At 39.3% G+C, this 20,902-nt stretch overlaps 1 protein-coding gene across 2 annotated transcripts in view; it reads right to left on the bottom strand.

Moving 5' to 3' along the window:
• Nucleotides 1-20,902, bottom strand: part of CSMD1 (CUB and Sushi multiple domains 1) — a 2,110,588-nt gene that overhangs the window by 416,518 nt on the left and 1,673,168 nt on the right. For both annotated transcript variants that reach the window (XM_017501161.1, XM_017501162.1), the window contains exons 22-23: nucleotides 16,150-16,319; nucleotides 11,512-11,668 (exon numbers count right to left, since the gene is read on the bottom strand). In XM_017501161.1, coding sequence (XP_017356650.1) covers nucleotides 11,512-11,668; nucleotides 16,150-16,319 — 327 coding nt within the window. The remainder of the gene's footprint in view (nucleotides 1-11,511; nucleotides 11,669-16,149; nucleotides 16,320-20,902) is intronic.

Below are 20,902 nucleotides of genomic sequence, written 5' to 3'. Positions count from 1 at the left end.
AGTGAAACTCTGTTTAAAAAAAAAAAAAAAGAAAGAAAGAAAGAAAGAAAGAAGAAAAGGATTATGTAACCAGAGGGACTGATCAAAATTCCACATAATTTCAGATGTTTGCTAACAGTGGCCATGAGTTAGTGGCCATTTTTGTCTGGCGCTGTGAAAACACAGAATGAGGATGGTGTATCAGTGGGAGGCTCTTGAGCTTTGGATTATACTAATGGGGTTAGAATCCTGGCACTGCCACTCACGAATGAAGGACCTTCACTTATCAAAGCCTCAATTTCCTGTCCTAAAACGAAAATAACAAAAGGACCATCTCAAAGGGCTATCTTGGAGATAACGTGAGACAATGAATGTGAATTTCCTGGCACACGGTCAGTACTCATTGATATATTAGCAAGTATTTTTCTTTCACTATAGCTCCCAAAGACACAGCAGGCAGTTTCTCTTGCATCTGTACCTGAATGAACTTCGTATTTGACCTTCAGGGTTTCCTGCCAGATATTTAAAGTTACATGTGAATGATATATTGAATGGCCGTTACTCCTGTTTCTTCATGTGTTAACTTGATTAAAATAGACTGTCCTGTCCTCCAGAGAGAAATTCAGAAGATCAATGCTGACAGAAGATAGATGATAGATACATAGATATGAATAGATGATAGACAAAAATAGATCATCGTGACAGATCCATAGATAACTGCCTGATCAATCAGCAGATACATAATAGATAGAATGATAATAGATCATAGACAGTCAATCAATAGATGATCAATTAATTGATAGATACATAGAGATGATAGATGATAGGTATAACAGATAAACGTACATCCTTGTTGAGATGTCTATTAGATGCACAAATATTTTCCAAAATTGCCGCCTGATGGCATGAAAACAATGATTTTTCCTTAAAAGGTCATATCTAAGATTAAACACTGATGACAACTGTGCTCTGTCCTCTTGCTTTGCACGTCAACAAGACCCTCTTGTAAGCCTTCCCTAGCAGAGGAGGGAAGGGGGGGCTGCTGAGGGCTGGCTGGCCGGCTCCTCACCTATCTCCAGGCAACTCTGAGTCTCTCCAGGTGGGGCCTGAATTAGGTGGGAGGAGAGGAGGGGCCTGGAAGGCCTGCCAGAGCTGCAGGTGGGAAGATCTGGGCGCATAAGAAAACCGTACCTGTGACCATACAGAACGTGACCTTTGCAACCTGCTTTATTTGCAGACAACAGATTCACTACTGTAAACTGAAATATTTCCTGAAAATTTAAAAGTCATGTAAGCAACAAATTGTACATTTCATTTATTAAACGTATACTTTACGTCTGCAAGAGTGTATGTGAGTGCTCACTCACACACAGGCTTTTTTTTTTCTTTTTTTTTTTTTTAACAAAGTCATCTGAGAAGGAATGGAAACATTCTTAAATAGGAAACTATGGGGGTAGATGCTGCAGGGACCCCGATGTCCTCACCTCCTGGGGCTCCAACCCTGGATGTATGTACGATTCTTCTCCTTCCTTGAGTGTGGGCACAGTTTGTGACCTGAGATGACAACTGAACATGGCAAATGTGTGAGCACCAGATCCCATGGCAGTGTCTGATCCATTGATGCTGAGTTTGTCAAAATGCGGATGATCCAGAGGGAGCCTGTCTCAATCCGGGGAAAGACCATGAAAGAGGGTCTGGCCTCCACAAGGTGAGGGCTCCCCCATCGCTTTGGAGAAGCCAGAGAGAACCCGCCCTGCCTGGAGACGGCCACAGCCATTTGGCAGGGAAATGCCAGTGGCACCAAGAGGCGGAAGTCTCAGTCGGACCAATGGGAGGACCTGAGTTCTGCCAGCAGTCTGAAGAGGCCCCTGAAGCTCAGAGGAGACCACAGCCCAGCCAACACCTGGTCATGTCCTTGTGAGACCCTGAGAGAAGACCAAGCCAAGCCGTGTCCGGGTTCCTGACCCACGGATACTGTGAGATAAGAAACGGTCCTGTTTTAGGCCCCTGTATTCACGGTAATTTGTCACACAGCATTAAAAAGCGAACACACACAACACTGCCTATTATTTGAAACATTTTATAAAATTACCTCCAAGTTAACTGTGTGAAAAACAAACAATGCTTATTGGACATTTTTCCCAATATTTTTCTCAGCTAAGTTAACAGCTATGTAAGAACAAAATGTTGCCATAAGCCTTTATTTACAGATGATACATAGATATTGCAAATTACAAACTACACAGATACTGCAAAGTCAAAAGGAGACATTAGAGCAGCATAACATATTTGCTATAATCTTAATCTTCATTGAAGCAATGTAAAAATCTGTTAGTGTGGATTTACACGCAGGCTGAATATTTCCTTACTTACATAACCCTATTCTAATACTTTCCCCTGGTTCTTAGTATGGTTGTGAATAATTTTTTAAATTACCAACTGGAAAAAAATGATGCTTTGTCTCAATTTCCTAGAATGTAATACACCGTAAAAACCAAGAAGGCATTGATGCTATTCTTTGAATACTATAATCTGTTTTACTTTAAAACAACAATGCTTACACAGCACAACCAAGAATGTCTGGAAAATCTGTGAATGTCTTTATTATTGATAAAATTAGATTATAGAAAATGTGCATTTGAGGACTGCCCCTCAGCTTGGGTAGGAATTTCAAAATCTAGTTGTTAAAAAGAGATAATCAATGATGACATGGACCCACTATCACGAACTTTTACATCATATTCATAGCCAGTGAGGTGAAGGCATTGGAAGAATCTATATGAGAAACACACAGAGTGTCTTCTGATGAATTTGGTAGAGATGGGTGGCAGAGGATGCCCAAGGAAAACGACATCAACCTATTCAAGGTATCAGCCAATCCTATAAAGAAAGCATTGTCTCTCTTGGTCAATGCGTGACCCCAGGGACTCCAAATGACGCATTCTGACGTACCCTGTTATTCACCTTCAGGATTTTTTCCAGCAACTGACTGCATTCAGTGGCTGTGTACACTTCATGTTTGCAATATTTTCTCCTTGTTTGGACGCACCAAAGTGGCAATGCTCAGTGTTTCTGCATTGGTCTTGAGAATGTATTCCAGACCAAAGCCACTACCTCATTTAGAATAGTATATTTAATGCTGCTGTCATTTTTATTCTATCAGTGTGTTAATAAAATCAGCATGACAGCTCCATAAACTCATAGCTCCGGGGTTCGATTTTCACATCCACAAAACATGCAGTGATGTGTTCAGAATTAGTCATCCATGTCAAACCACCCACCTCCACCTTTTACTTACCGTGGCAAAAACATCAATATGGAGCTACAATGCAAGAGGCTGTAAGTGGATGGGCCATTTTGTAGAATGGATGCCATTCTTTTTTATTTCAAACTGAAGTTGTAGAGAGAACATATTGGGACATCCTAGCTCTCTCCCTAATGTTCTTTAAACTGCGTATGACCAGGCAATCGGCAGATGCACAGTGTAGGTGCCAGCACAGCCTGCTGGGGAGCCACCATGTCTAACCACTGGGGATGATCCCATTGCATCTGCAGCACGTCTAAGGTGGTCAGCTCCTAGTCCAACAAGCCTTCTACAAAACACAACTCTTGTATTAAGGCTCCCCTGAAGAAACTAGTTAATTCTAGGAGATGATATTGTCTCTCAAACATTTATGACATGGCTCATGGTACAGTGAGAGGCATAGTTGTGACTCATAAAACCAAGAGGAGCTCCGGACCCTGGAGGTGTCAGTTCTGGCTGGACATTCTACATCATGATGTTTCTCTCTCCCTCCCTCTCATGTCACTTGGTGAACCAGCCTGTGATTTTGGCCACACCCTCTGCTTTGTGTTAGGAATTCACAGGTCTAACCTCTCAGTCACTTTGATGACCATACAATGAAGAGCAGAGCAGCAGGATCAATTTCCCTCCATGACACACAGTCGCTGGTGTGTGTCCACATAATACAAATGGTCTCACATTTCATGTAAGAATAAAGGTTAATGGTGACTGGCTTCTGTGTATGGAATGGCACCTAAGTGTGGAGCAGACATGGGGCTGGCTATTCTATAAGACGTCACTAATTCTCACCACAGATCTGCACATTGCTTTCACATTATTTGCATTTTTCCATGATGGAGACTGGGCTCAGAGAGGTTAATTCATGGATTGGAGTTCAAAGAGGAAACAGTAGAAACTTGATCCAAGGCTTCTCTGTTTCCAAACATCTGATCCTACCCAGGCCTTGTAGATTTTCATTCTGGACTAATTTACATGCACAGGACTATGAGTAAGCCTTAAGCATAGGAAACATTTCTCACATAGGACTGTGTTCAGGTTAATGTTCAAAGAGCTTTGAGCAAATGAAGTTAGAAGAAAATCCCTATTCCTCCTGAACCACATAACCATGGGCAGGTTTCTCTAACCCTCTGTGCCCTCATATCTGAAGTGGAGGCAAAGCAGTAACTGCGGGGTTTTCATCAGTATTAAGTTATATCATAGCAAGGCTTCCGCACAAGAGATACAATACATGCTAATCAGTCCCTTTCCAACCTGGGGTATTATGAGTGTTTCCAAGGCCCCCAACCACAAAAACTGCCCCCTTCCCACCACAAATTACAGGCGTTCCTATGCCAAGAGATATGTGTCACCTTCTATAGCCTTTTTTCATGATACCTTTTATACAGACTCTGAAAAAAACTATACTTAAATTCACATAGCACTTGGATGGTTTCAAAAGGAATTTCATACATGTTTTCTACATAAGTCAGGAAAGTAAACTATTATAGTTCCTGCTTCACAGATAAAATCAAGACTGGGAAAAAGTGTGGTGGTTAGGACTGAACAGATAAGGAACTAGAGGAAAGACGCTTTACCCTGGTCTGATTTTGACTCACTTTACCACAGACCAAGGGGCACACTGAGAGCACATCCTTCACCACAGAGGCCTGTGCCCCGATCCAGACACAGGATCCAGAGACTGTGTTCCCACTGTGGGTGAGAGCCCAGCATACATAACTTCCTGTGTTCAGAACAGATCAGAAATCCCACCTCCAGCTGCAGGCATCGCTGGCCCTGGGACATGTTTGGGCTGACAGGACAGGCACAGCTCCTGTCTAATTCACATAGCACCTGGCATTGACCTTAATCATGTCTAAGATGGTCAGCCCCCAGTTCAACAAGCCTTCTCCAAAACACAGCTCTTGTAATGATGCTCCCCTAAAAAAAGTGAGTTAATTCTAGGAGACTGACCTTCTGCCAGGACTATACGAATTAGACAGGAGCTGTGCCTGAGGGTGTGTTATGAGGACTGTAACTTTCCAGGGAGGCTGGGAGCTGGGGTTGCCCAGGCCTTATTGCCCTCCTGACTCCAGAGCATGGCTGACTAATCCCCTGGAACCCTGCGCATGACAACAGAAAGACTGAAAGGGTTCTGTCAAGACTCTGCCACAAACCAACATGAAAGACTCTCCCTATCTCCATATTCCATCTTCTTATCTCAAAGTCTAGACTCTTTCAAAAGCAGAAAAAAAATTTATAATCATACCGAATTGGATAAAATACATTGATTTTATTATTCATCCTTTATTTTTTGTGAGACACTGTCTCACTCTTTCACCAGGCTGGAGTGCAGTGGCACAATCTCCACTCACTGCAACCTCCGCCTCCCAGTTCAAGAGATTTTCCTGCAACAGCCTCCCCAGTAGCTGACATTACAGGCCCCCACCACCACACATGGCTAACTTTTGTATTTTTTTTTTTTTTTTAGGGACAGGATTTCACCATGTTGGCCAGGATGGTCTCAATCTCCTGACCTCGTGATCCACCCACCTCTGCCTCTCAAAGTGCTAGGACTACAGGCATGAGGCACCATACATGGCCTATTCATCAATTTTTAATTAAACATTTTTACATCTATTCAGCAAATATTTATTAAGCACCCCTCAGAAACAAGCCAGTGGGAGTCACTATTCTGTGTCATCACACCCAGGCCTGACCCTCACCCGCAAGGTTTATTCCACAACCAAAGTTTAAGCTTGGGTCTATTTTAATGGCCTCAAAGATCTCTTTGCAGTTGGTAGTCTTGACTAGACAATGAGATAGGTATAAAGAATGACAGAGGCTTGAACCCAGGAGATGGAGATTGCAGTGATTCAAGATTGTGTCACTGCACTCTATCCTTGGAGGAAGAACAAGATTCTGTCTCAATCAATCAATCAATCAATAGAATGACAGAGGACGTTCTCGGTAAGTAGTGGTTGCTCTTTCATCAACTCTATGTCTAATGCTAGGCAGTTAGATGCACAGGGAATGCCTATATACAAAATCAGCTCCTGGGCAGGGCAGCCCGTGGCCTTAAGGTCAATTGTCTCAAAATGACTCAAAGACCGACCAGTCTTGTGTCTGCTGAGATCAGGCACTCATTATGCAGTTCTGGCACTGATTACACACTCACCTGGAATCAGCCTAGTGGACAGAAAGTCAGCCAGTGGGGATCTGATTATGCTATGTATCATTAAACAAAAGTATCCGTTAGAGTGTCTCAGCCACAAACCCAAACCATAAGTGTTTATAATGTTCCTTCTACCTCTATTTAAACTTCTGCCAATATCTCCCGGCCAGGAAATTCCTGGTGCTTTGTAGAAGGGAAGCTCCGGGAGGGTTTTCCCTGATGAGCCTCTTCACCACGTCTGCACAGTAGACACCTCTCCAGCTTTCTACTTTGGCAGTTGCTTTTATTTTCCAGGTGACATCATTTATGAATCTTAATGCCAAGCAGGCATTGTGGGATTGGAATTGTGTTAAAAAATAAATGCAAATACAAAAGGAGTCCTCCAAAGAGTCTGTAATCCATCTGAGGTTCTAAAACCAGCCACAAGACACAACATATTTGATGTCTGGGGCCAGGTGTTGAAGCATACGTGTGTCCCTTTCTCATCTCTGTATCGAGGTCACCCAGTCATCTACTCCTCTATGCCCAGGGAGTGGCTTTGCCATGTGTGGGTGCTGGGCATTTCTTGACAAGTTTAGTCAGTGTACATGGAACAGAAACTAGCCAGTGAATGAGGGCAGCAAACCATGACCAAGTACATAAATAAAATAATGAAATTCTACCAATCAAAACAGAGCTAAGTATAATAAAGGGATAGACAGAATTCAGGATGGTGACGATGGAGGAATTTGGAATCCCCAAAAGTAAAAATTTACCAGGGATGAGAAATCTGGCTGTAGGACAGAATAAAGAGAAGGACTTGTGGAAGTCCCCACTTCCTTGTCTCTAAAATAAACACTGTTGTCTGCAGAGGGTCTGGACTCAGAGGCAGGGCCTTTCCCATGAGACCAGCTTTGCAGGTGATTCATTTTCAGGGCTGGCCTGTGCACTCCTGCAGGCTGCATCCTAAGGAGCATAACTTTCCAGAGAAAGGGCTTTATTTTTTTTTTTTTCTTTCTAAAATAACTGGTACAAAGTTCCCATATGGAATTGTGGCAGCTCTATCCAGCATATTCAGTTGTTCATCTCCAGCCTTTCAGTGTTTCTTGGGAATGGCTTTTATACCCATCTGTAATTCCTCCTGCATTTTTACAGGCCCTTCGCTTCAAGTCTCTGTTTGTACAACATTTAGAAAATGTCCCTGACTGTGGGTCCTCTACTCTATGGTCCATACTATAAAAACATAAAACAAACAAAGAAGTGAGAACTTTAAGAGCCGCGGGTATGGTGGCTGCCCCAGGAACGCTACTGCTGCCTTTCAAAAGCCTTCCCTGGGTGGTTTTGTAGGATTACATCTCTGGTTCCATCAGAATACCCAAAATAGATTTATATCATCAGAGGACCCATGGGACTTTAGTTTAACATCAGAATGCCAGTTCCATAATTTGAAATAATTGATGGAGCTGGTCCATGTATCAGAAGCCCTACATCAACATCAATAAATCACCCTCAGGGCTACTCACACAGCCAATGGTTGTGTTACTTAAGGTGAAACTCCTCTTCTTGCCTGAGACAGCTTTGAGGACACTTGGTGTCCCCAGGGAATACATTTTGAATGACAACGATCCCGTCTAAGCTCCGTATGTCACAGGTCACACACCTGTGTAAGGTGTGAAGTAGGACAAACAAGTGAACACTCATTGTCCCCAGCTCCAAAGAGCGATGGATTATGGCTCCATTTGACATCATTATATACCAGAAGCACATTATCTGTTATGAAAACAGACAAATCTGGAATAAAAGGAAGGGTTTTGCAATGAAGGTAAACTTTTAAAGTTTTATTTTGGTTGGACCTACTACTCAGAAAACAGTAGTTGCTTATTAAATGCTTATCCACTAACCTATTTATTCCAATTTGGCCCAAAGATGCTCTGGCTGTTCTTTCCTGCCAATCACTTTCCATGTATCAATACCGGTCAATATACTTGGTGCTTGCCATAGCAGGACCACCTAAAATCATTAAACATGAGTTCATCAGCTGTTCTGGGCTTCACTGAGGAGACGTGGATTTGGGTTGCAACTACACCACTCTCTGTGTGCGACGACAAATTACTAAAAGATTTAAAGACTCACTTTTTAATTCACAAACAAGAGTAAAAGGAGCTATTTCCTAAGACGTGGAATTACCAAGACTGTAAAGTTAAAAGGTACTTAAGTGTGTGCTTTTGTAAATATTAAGGGATACACGAATATTGTTTGTACCAATTTTTAAAAACATAAGAGTTTTTTTTAGGCTATATATTTTACTCTCGGTTGACATTTTCTAATCTACTCATGTACACACATTAATTATGGATCTGAAACATTTAAATACTAATGTTTCCTTAAGTAATGCAATTAACCAGCAAGAGGCAATTACAAAAGTCTTTTGAAAATAGCTGAAAGTATCTTTACACAATCTTAAGCATTAATAATTTGCTTAAAATATTTTATATAAGCAGTCGTCATTTCTGATACATCTTTTTGGGATAAATATTTGATTCACGTATTTGATCATATTGGGGAGCTGGGGATTTCTTAAACATAATTACTTATATTTAAACCTAAGAATTTAATGTGAGGTTAATACTATTTTGATTATATAGCCATCAGCACCACCAATTTTCTATTACAAACATATTTTCCCATCAGTCAGTATGTTCCAGCTCTGAGGAGTATTTGGGTTTTGTAGGTAGAGCCAAAAAGGTGAAACAGGCAGAACAAGAAAATCACTCCTGTCAAACTGATTATAATAACAGCTAAGTGCTAATCCTTGCCAATATGTCTTTCTCCTATTTATAGAACATTTGTGCTACTATGTAATCAAAAATGTCCTAGAGGTAAAAGTGCCCATAAACAGACGAACAGATTCAAGCTTTTACAAAGTTACTCAGTGAAGTGACGGTGACAGCAAAACTTCCTAAAGTGATACTGGACACCAGGGAGCAACAGAGTCACGGCATCCACATGGGGCCCAGGCGGGGCTGAGACTCGCCCGCTGACGCAGGCCTTCTGGGTGAGGGAGGGTGGACATAAGCACGGAACAAGCTGACAGCCTCTAGTTTCTATCCAGTCACATGGCTCTAGAGCACATGGACTTTGCTATCTGCCTCCTGGACAATAAAACAGGCTTCAGAATGACGGAAACAGTTCAGTACCCACACTGATTCCAAGCACCTGAAATTCCACTATGCATAAATAAATCTTCTGGATACTGTGTGCATCCTCATGGGAACATGAGACCAAGGGTTTACAAATGAGAAATCATTGCAATAGGAAGGAGTTGGAGAAAGATGGGAAACAGTTACTAGGGATGGAAAAGTAATAAGAAATAAAATATAAGCAGAGCATGGTAAGTTTTCTATGAAGTGGCCATGGGAAGGAACATGGTGAGCTTAGGAAGCTCTCACCTTGCAGCAGTGTTGAGGGTGAGATCACAGGAGAGGGGGAGGGACCCAGGCCAAAGTTTTCTGTTATTTGCCCAGGGAACCATAGCAGGGGCACGCTTTGTAAGATAAGACAACAAAAATGTGTTCAGTGGCAAGAGAACTGGAAGAACAACACAGGTGTGTATGGGAACTTCCCATTAATTACACAAAATTCAAGTTACCTACAGGTTTTTCCAACAGTTTTTCTCCTCAAGTATCCTCTAAGACCAGTGTAGGGGCAAGGAAATGGGGATGAAGACATCCAAGTAAGAAAACAAAATACAGTGAACATCTCGACAAGGATGTGAAGTGGAAAAAAAGAATCACAATAACATACATCCCATCTGCAGGCCAAATGGTTTTACAAGAGCCCTTTGAGACATTTCTAAGAATGAAATCCTGGAAAGCAAAATTCTAGTACTATAGGTAGATCTTATAACATCAATTGTTACTAATTTATCATGCATAAACACTAATTCATAGGGTTTCTATTTACTCAGTCTTTTCAATGGTATTATCACAAAAGTAGAAAACTGGTTTTCTCATGATGTCAGCCACTCTCATTCTATTTTTTGCCCAATGTCTTAAAATTCTTCACCTGAGATTTTTCCTCCTAAGAGGGATTTGAAGTGACTGATCTTCCTCTTAGGCACCTGGATTAGCTCTGGGTCTGTGGTATGATTATTATATTCTCCAGGCCCTTTTTTTGCTCGTCTGTCAAATAAAGGTATCCATCACTAACATACATTTATGCTCAAAAATCCAAAACTCTTAAATTTCTAATGTCATGGTGTTCAGCATCAAATAGTTTTTAAATTTATCAGATGAGTGACGGATTTGACAATTTTATAAACTTTATTTTATTTAATTAGTTAATTTTAATTAAACACTAAATAGCTTTTCTTTTTTCACCAGAACTAAAAATGCTAAAAATGGCAGTTATCATATTTCAGATTTCTACTTTTGAAACACAGCATCTCCTTTATTTCTCTGTTCTTTTGTCTTCTTCACTTACTCTTTAAAAACATATTCCACATTGACTTGTTCATACACACGATGGGGAGCACTGAAAACTGGGAGCTACAGGTTCAATCTTGGCTCCACCAACTTTTAAAACCAATATCTTGGGCAAGTATTCAAAGTATTCCTCTTAGTTCTCTCATCTCAAAAATTAGTAGTGAAAAGAAAATAATTTACTACATATAGTTGTTATATGTGTGTGCGCTTATACATATATATGATTGTGTGTGTGTGTGTTTCAAAGTCTATTGTCTCCGGTTATATCAAACATTCCTTCTAAATCCTTCATATATAAGCACAAGAATTTTTATCAGTGTATACTATACCACAATCAATGTATTTGAGCCCATCAGATCGCAAATGTTTTAAGAGGTTTCCTTTTCAGGTCCACCTATTTTGTTATTAAAATTAATATTTCCAATTAGATAAATTTCAAGCTACTGGTAATGTATCCGAATGCACAAACCAGTCGACAGACTGCAGAATTAAACTGCAATCCAAAACACAGTAGGCAGCCTGAAAAAAAAATCAGTATTTAAAACTTATCATATAAGCCAAGTATCAGATATGTCCTGACAAAAAAGAAGGTGATTAAGTTGTACCCTACTTACTGGTATAGGTGAGTTGGAAACCTTTGTCGGTGTCAGATCCATTGGTGTTAAACTCTAGCCACAGGTGATTGGACGTGCTGTTTAGGATCAGTCCCAGAAGTTCATTTTTAGTGAAGGTGCCCAGTGGACGTGAGGAACTGTCTTTTCCATCATATACCTGATGAAAATTCACAGCATGAGTCCCTCTATTCCATAATTGGATTCTTATGGTAGCAATGTTAATAAGAAATCCAAATCTTCAAAGATGCATTTTTATATGGAACTTTAGAAAGGCATACAGTGTACAGAAAGATAAATGCATGACTCAGTGCTAAATCATATTTGTTCTTTAAGTTTTATCTTTACCATTAACACAAGAGACAAACGATTCCATTCTTGTTCAGATCAGTTTATATTCATTACTTTAAGAGCTCTTTCTGTGTTTATTTAAAATTAAATAAATATTTCTTTACATTTCCAGGTTTCATTATCTACCTTTTTATTTCCTTTCTCATACTACAGTTATAAAAGTAAAAAGGGTTTATAATATTTTAGTCTTGAATATCTCCTCTGAACTTTCAAATAAGTCTAAGAACAAACCATTCCCTTCTACCTGAATGCATTAAAGGACAATACGGTGTGCTAAAATCTTGTCCAATTTTGTAGTTTTCAAGCATGAGATGACTTTCATTTTGAATGTGCAATAATAGAAGTATCTCATCATGCAATAATAACAGAGAGGTGTGACCTTGCTTAAAGTGTTCTATATGCGACATTATATTCCCAAGTAGTTGTAAATCAAGAGTAGATATAACAAGTATATAGAAGATAAAGAAGACAGGGCTTGGTTTCGACCAGTCAGGAGAGAGAAGTTCCAGTCATGCATTCCCAACTTTTGGCGAGACAGGTCACACAGTGGGGAACAATGCAGTGTCACCTTGACATTCTGAATGAGGATCGGGTCAAAGTGTCTCAGGACTCATGCTGTTTCTGCCAATGCCATGAGGCTCTAGTAGTAGCAACAGCCCTGACTTTCCAGTAGGAAAAATACCTAATGCACGTGGGGCTTAAAACCTAGATGACGGGTTGACAGGTGCAGCAAAACACCATGGCACATGTATACCTATGTAACAAACCTGCACGTTCTGCACATGTATCCCAGAACTTAAAGTAAAATAAAATAATAAAATAACATAAAATGAAAAATGAACGCTGCAGACTTCGCGGCCCAATAACAGTAGAACACGAGGTGGGCAAGGCTAATCCACCTGCCTCCCTCCCTCACTAACAGGGTGCCACAAGAATAAACATTTATTACATTATATCGGAAAATGTTCAGTTTGTCTTGATAGAAAAATGGTACCCTAACTAAATAAAAGTAAACAGAGTCTTAGTAGGCTCTTCCAATGTGTTTGTTTACTTTCCCCACTTCTTTCCTCTTTATATAGATTAATTCTTCTTTTATCATCTCTCTTTCAATCAACATATAAACCCAGGGAAGTACACAGATACACATACTCAGAAAAGGAGAAAATACATTTAGAAAAGTTAATTTTGTGGGTTATTTTATTACGTTTGAATACGGACATGCTAGTGGGGTAGAATCAGATACCCTCTAATCTCCTTATTAAAAGACTATTGTCACAGGTCATTGTTTAAAAACCATTATTTGGTTTATTCTGTGTTTTTATTAGACGAAGCCAGGGGTCTGACATTCAGAGAGTAAATGGCTTTAAGTCCAGAGGAGTCTGGGTTAAACAGAAAATGTGCAGGTCTCCCCAGGAAGGCCTTGGGCTACCCCATATACCATGTAATTGTCTATAATTCACAAAAATCCATGAAGGTGGGGAAAACTAAAGAACTCAGCAGTCAGTTAAACCCCAACTCCATCCTGATACACCGTGAGCTTGTTGCTCCACTGAATATTGGCTTCCTCCTGAGGACTGGACCAAGCGTACCACGGATCCCTGAGGGACTGCATTTGGCTCCCAGTGGCTTCATGGTTAGAACCACTAAAATGAACAGTTCAGAAGCTGAATTGCAAGACTCCTCAGAACAGTAATTCTGCCTTCTTTATCCATGTCATCAGGAATTACACTGGGCCCAGCCACAGATAACCTCAAAGAAGGGCACGCTATTGATTAACATAAAGCATTCTCCTGTCAGCTCCCTAAAGTTAAAATCTGGGTTCAGGTTTTGCATCAATCACAAAAACCCAGATAGGAGTGGAAGCCAGAAGACTTGATTTCTGATTCCAGTTGAATGAGGAGCAGGCTACAGTTGTTTTGAACATTTCCTAGTTATATTTTCTCACCTATAAGTAGCTAGATTCAAAGGGTTCTTTTCAGTTATTAGAGAAAGCCGTCTGAATTCATCTGTTTAATACAAGGCTGTAGCTATTTGCACTACAAACCCTTCTCAGAGTCTGGCATTTAATCAATGCCGTATACTCTAAGGGATGCTGCTGGGTTAGCAGAAAATCACAGATCAGAAGACATCTCATAGAATGCTAGTGCGAAAACACTGAAAGTACTGGGGAAATCTTTCCGGGTTTTACAAAACTATACCCTGCAGACTTATTTCCAAAATTAATTGCATTTTCCATTACATATTCCTTTCATGGCATGTTTCTGAGAGCTCAATTTCTCTTACATGATTTTTCCACATGAAGCGAGAAAACAAAGTTATGTGCACGGGGGATGCGTATGTAAAATTTTAGTCTTTATTATTACATCACAGTATATGTGAAGAATTAGGCTCAAAATTTAAGATAATTTTACTAGAAACATTTGAACAGACATATTTATTAGCATATTTACCAAGATATATGCCTGCAAAGCATATAGGTATGACTGACAGCTTCTCTGTAATTAAATGTGAGAACCAAGTTTTTTTAAAAAAACTTTTTGTTATAATCAACTTTAAATGGCAAGCAATCACAAATGAACATGATTTTCTACCTTCCATTCCAACAATATTTATCCTTTTATATTTTATACAATATCTCTAATCACTCACCTGCACTAAAGTATAGTTAAGACTTGTTTAAAAGTTTGCCTTAAAGGCTTACTGACTTCTAAATTTGAGGTTATTAAATAACTCAGAAAATGCTTACTTGTAACATAACTTTTTTTTTAGATTAGTAAGAATGTGCTAGTTTCCTGCCTAAAAACCACTACTTAATTACAGTCCCTCAGAGTGCCAGCATGAGCTTTTAAAGACTATTAAAATGAAAGAAAAACTAGAATAAAACGAGTCCACTAAATTATGACATTGAAATATAGTCAAACACGGCCTTAGGAGGAAGTAAAGCCCTTTAATCTATAAGCTTCTCCTGACCTGTGCACATAACTTCTAATGAGGTCAGGTGGAGCCCGGCAGGGGTTCCCTTCCAGCCATTCTGCAAAGGGTGGACAAACAGGCTTTTCTTGTTCAGTTGGCTTTCTACATCTTCTCTTAATGCTCACAGTTCAAAGTGAGCTGACACTACTGGATCTGAAATGCATCACTATCTGCATCTAGGTAGACGTAAATTAATAGAAAAACCCTAGAATTTAAAAAAGGGAATCAGAGAGCCACATGTCCCTTTCTTGCCACAAACCAGGCTTCTGACCAACTAAATTGCTCACCTCACTGAAACAAGCAGGTGATTAGACTGATGATTTATAGCAAGGGTGTCCAATCTTTCGGCTTCCCTGTACCATGCTGAAAGAATTGTCTTGGGCCACACATAAAATACACTAACACTAACGATAGCTGATGAGCTAAAACAAATCACAAAACCTTCTCAAAATGTTTTAAGTAGATTTACAAGTTTGTGTTGGGCCACATTCAAAACTGAGCTGGGCCGCATGTGGCCTGTACAGCATGGGCTGGACAAGCTTGTTTGATAGCATCAGCTCTTGTTGCTTAAAGCTTTCCCCTTTCAGTGCCCCCAGGCTATGCTGCCCCTTCTCCAGCCCCTAGATCACAGAAGGTTCCCGATTTATTGAAATATTTACAGGAAAGGTGAAAATTGTATCAGAAGCCTGAGGAATTAAGAGGTATTTCAAGTTGGAGCTGGGATTTTGTAAATCAAGGCAGGACCTGGGTGCCCCTAGAATCAACATTGAGATTCTGTCTTGTCCTGGCTTGGCTTCTCCTCATCAGCCCTGTCTGTGATCTGACCACAGTGGCTGGATTTGGCTCCATTATCACTTCAGAACCTTTCCAGCTTTCCACATTACAACCACATTTAAAAATCAAGATTAACTACAGAAAGGGTTGGTTTGGAATCCTGAAAGTTTCAATAATTACGATTATGTTCTAGACACAATGCTAGAAACATCCACTTACATTATTGTATTAAATCCTTCAAACCATCCAAAAAGGTGGGTGCAATTGCATTTTCTTACACATAAGGAAGCTAAAGATCTGAAGTATTAACTTGCACAAGGTGCTGGACTAATAAACGTTAGATCTAGGTTTACTCACAGTTATTTCTAAGTCCACATATACAGTTCTAAGCAAAGTGACATTACACCTTCTCAAACTCCTTGTGTAAATAAATCATATATAAAAATATATTAACATGTGCATATATCTATATGTAGAAAAATAGATGATATATTTTTTGAGAAGAAAAGTTGAAGTCATCATTTTGGAGAAGATTCTTTTTACCTTTAGAGTATCTCCTTCAAACAGCTGGAAGCTTCGTGCTCTGAGGTGGATACCCTTCCCGGCTTCGGTTTCTATTTTATAGATACACTCATGGTTATTATCATAATTGGATGGAAAATTTGGAGACAGTAATGTTCCTTCATTTCCTTTGACACTTGCTCCACATTCAGCTAAAATAAATAGGACATTAAAGAAAGAGGATTCAAAAGTGGAATTACTGTTTTTATCAGATTAAAAACTTCAAAATTATGATAGCCTCCTCATCTATCAACGTATGTCTGTTAATAATATATTATTTTAAAATAAATCAGTGATTTTTTTTCATTGCTTTACCAACTGGGCAAAAGAGACACCTCACTTAGCTCATTTTCAAGACTGTCTTATTTATTGTAACAGAATGACCTCTGACTATGTGGAAGCAGCATGCTATCATACAGAGAGTTCTAGAATAAAAAAAAGATGTGCTCCAGCACCGTGACTCTCTGGCTTTGTCATCGAGTTGTCACAGCTCCTCTCCCAACCCCCCATTCCTGCCTTATGAAATGTCCCCACCAATTCCCGCACGCCCATTCTGCCATTGTTTCTCTGCAGTTTTCCTGCATTGATATCTTCTGTCATCAACTGGGATGCATTCAAAGGAGAATCTAATGATAGACCAAACCATTGAGTCATCTTCAGGATGTCACAGCCCTGAGCACCTTAGCACTGTCTTAGGATGAAGGAACATTAAATGGCAGTAAATATATGCTTTCCCCCTTCCCCCAGTGAAGGAAAAGGGTAGTTGACTTCTAGATCTAAAACTGTATCAAACAAAATTCCTCTTAAAAAGGTCAAAGTGAAAATACATGCAACTCTCTACTTTCTGTCAACCTGGAAAAAGCCATTTAACCTTTCAGCACCTGTTTCACTGTGAAAATGAACAGTTTAGATCAAAATGTTTTTCCCAAGATCACACAACTAGTACAGGTTAATTATTGATGCAATATAAACTGTTAAGTGCTCAGAAAGGGAATAGCACCTTTAAAAAAAAAATCCTAAATAACACTTAAGTGTACTTTAAAAGCTCCAAAATTCTGAGTCGAACACGATCACAAAATAATAAAGTGTCTACATAGGCAAGTGCATACATACAGACACACACACACACACACAGGAGAAGGTTTGTGTATGCCCAAGAGAGCTCCATAGGAGTCTGCACCAATGATTTTACTGACTACACTATGTGCCCAGCACACTGATGTAAACATCCGACAGAAGCCTACTCATATGAAGAATAATTGTCAGGTTGGAAACTGAGCATCAGTTAAATGCTATGTATATACTGAGAGTGGAGGAGGAGGATGCACAATGTTTCTTTTCCAGTGGATCGCTCAAGGTATCGCAGAATTTTGCAGATGACTTCTGCATGCCCACTGCAACAATGCTGATTCCCTCATACCTCCCTCCCTCTTTGACAATGAACACAATCAGCTACATCACTGGCCATGATTCCCTAATCCACTCACCAGCAGGAAGTTGCTAGAGAGCCATGATTGCCTCCACGTGATTTGTGCACACTGAATCTCAGAATGCCTCCATGTGGAAGGGTGTAGGGAGAAAGTCAGAGGGGAAAACACTTAACAACCTGGGTTCACTTCTCCCTTATCTCCTTAAATAGATACATAAAGGCAGGCTTTGGATGGGCGTCTTGGGGTGCAAGTGCTGAGGGAGAAGTGCAGGCAGCTGGTGACTCAAAAATGCCATTGAGAATTTATAATACTTTATGATCATTTTAAGAACTTACAGTAATATATAATTATGTATTTGTATAGTTTAAAAATCCTTTTAAAAGATAAATATGTTATATATACACATATACACACGCACCCCCGTGAGTAGGGGGTGTGTGTGAATATACACATATATGATTTACATATATGTGTATATATATCATATATAGGTGTGTATGTATATGTATATATATCATATATACATACATATAAATCATATATATACACCATTTATATATATGTATATACAAAAAATCATTTTAAAAGGGAAATAGATACATATTATATATATATATACACACACACACACCCTCATGAATAGCTGTGTATGTATATACATATATATATATAAAACCATTTTAAAAGATCAATATATATATACACACACACACACACACACACACACAAACACACACACACCCATGAGTAGGTATACATGTATATATGATATAAAATATATGTATTTATATTTATTTTACATATACATATATAAACATATATAAAATATGAAGAGAAAAGCAAGTGATGTGTTTCTCACACTCCACATCTGGCCATCCCTACTCCAGCCCATGCCTTGCTGGTGTTTCAACTGTGCTCCTTCTCTGTTAGCAATTTGATGATTTGCAGACAGTGTAGGACTGAAGAAAAATGGCTTTAAATCTTAAACTCAGCAACACACTATTCAGATAAGTAATCTCCTTGGAAAAAGTAATAATTTATGGATACTAAGCGTCTGTGTTGGATGCTCTTTTATTTTTGTTTTTCTTTTCTGAAGAAACAGTGTTTTTCACATGAAAGCCAAAATAAATGAAAATAAAATTAAAACAGCCAAGTTGTGTCTTCTCCTGTGGCTGCCCCATGGAGGGAATAGTTGGGGTTTCCAGTTATAAAATGTGCTGTCTTTAAAGAGAATAAAAGAAAGTCATTGAATGCTCACAACCAGAAAATGAAACATAGTCACAAATATTAGGGAATATTTAAAATTGAATTTAACAAAAATCAACAAAGGAAACTATTCAAAATTAAATCCTTTATTAGGTTTATAAGTTTAAAAACAATTAATGCAATAGAAGACATACTGGCATAGTGGCAAATAAATTATTTTCAGTCGGAGGAAAACTTTCAGAGCAATCTTCTTTTATGGCTATGGTAGCTAAAATTATGCGTGTTCTGGTTTACCATACATTTGAAAATATCAAGTGCATTTTTGCAGTTAGTGTATTAGAGGCCCCTGAAGGGCAGGCAGTTGTGGGCCACATATTCTAACCAGAGGGCTGGAGCTGGAAGGGCTAATGAGGGGCGTGGCCTCTGGTCACCCACTGGGCACCAGGAGATGCTGTTGGTCTTCTTACTTGACGGAGGGAGGCCAAGAGGCTGCAGGGAGGGTTGTGGGAGATGGGTAACTGATTGGATATGGTGGCAAGTCCACATATCGTGACCCCAAAAGGTGGGATGGCAGCTTTGTCCCTCTCTAGAGTTACTAGAGAATGAGAATTTCCTCCAAGATGTCCCAGTGTGTCTTTAAGGAGCCATTCCATGACAAAAGCAAAACCAAGGAGACCAAGTCTACTTTCCTCTGTGAATAAGCCAACCCCAGTAACTCTGAACAGAAAGGGCTTTCTCATGGGGAGCTGGGACTTCTCTCTGTACCTCCTAGGCGGATCTCTCTTTGCCGTGGACAGGTTTTCTTCCTTCATTCTAGTTATGGCTGAACGCACTTTCTTTGGCCTCACACCACTCTGCTTGCGTATGTCTGTGTTATAATATCTACAGTAACCCTGTGACAGGGCGATGAACCTCATTTACAGATGAGGAAACTGAAGCATAAAATAGTTTACAAACCAATGTCTTTTCCAAGGCCACACAACTAGTATGGATTAATTATTGATGTGATATAAACTGTTAACTGCTAATAAAGGCAATAGCACTTTTAAAAAATATCCTAAAATAACATTTATATGCACTTTAAAATTAATAATACACACTGCTGTTCATAATTAACAATAATAAAACTGGAGTAATACAAGTTTAAATGTTCAAGAAGAAAGTATTCTAAATAGGTCACAAATTAATTACAGCTGATATTTGTTATATTAGTATTTAGGACATTAACTATACAATCATTTCTCATAATACATAAAAAAAGGTGGGACAAAAAAGAAAAATTTAGCATATGCATCCACGTGGAGAAAAAAATTTAAACCAAAATAAATAATTTTGCTTATCATTAGTTTTTATTAGACTAGATTTTTTTAAAGGACATATATAATAAATGGTAGTAAGTAAAGTCAAGCTCTCACTATATAATAATAACTATGCAAAATTAACCATCCCATTGTAATTGATGATCCTGAATAGAGAGACAATGGTGTTGCTTTACCTTTTAGAAAAAATTAAGGGAAAAACAACTCACCAGCCTTCTAGTACTTCCCAAATCACACTCTATATTTGCAGTTTGAAAGTAAAGTCTTCTAATAGTATCTTAATAAGTATTTCTTATAACCTGAGATGCAATTAAGATTTCTAAGTGCATATGCAATAACTGCTCATTTATTCAATATATAGCTATAACTGAACCTGAATACACATGACCAAAACACTTAAATGTACAAAGCCAGGATTTCATCACTCTCGGGTAGTGCAGCACAGAATTCAAAAGACAGTCTTTCACATGGCATTTTCCCCAAGCGTATGAAATTCCTATGAAAGTCTACCAACTCATGCCTATAATCTCAGCACTTTGGGAGGCTAAGGTGGGTGGATCAGCTGAGTTCAGGAGTTCAAGACCAGCCCGGCCAACATGGTGAAACCCCATCTCTACTAAAAATACAAAAATTAGCCAGGTGTGGTGGAGCACAACTATAAGCCCAGCTACTTGGGAGGCTGAGGTAGGAGAATCACTTAAACTGGGAAGTGGAGGTTACAGTAAGCCGAGATCATGCCACTGTACGCCAGCTTGGGTGACAGAGTGAGACTCCGTCTCA

This window comes from Cebus imitator, unplaced genomic scaffold, assembly GCF_001604975.1.
Source record: "Cebus imitator isolate Cc_AM_T3 unplaced genomic scaffold, Cebus_imitator-1.0 Scaffold279, whole genome shotgun sequence".
Taxonomy (NCBI): Eukaryota; Metazoa; Chordata; class Mammalia; order Primates; family Cebidae; genus Cebus; species Cebus imitator.
The sequence above is the reverse complement of the archived record's forward strand: the minus strand, read 5'-3'. Positions and strand labels throughout refer to the sequence as shown.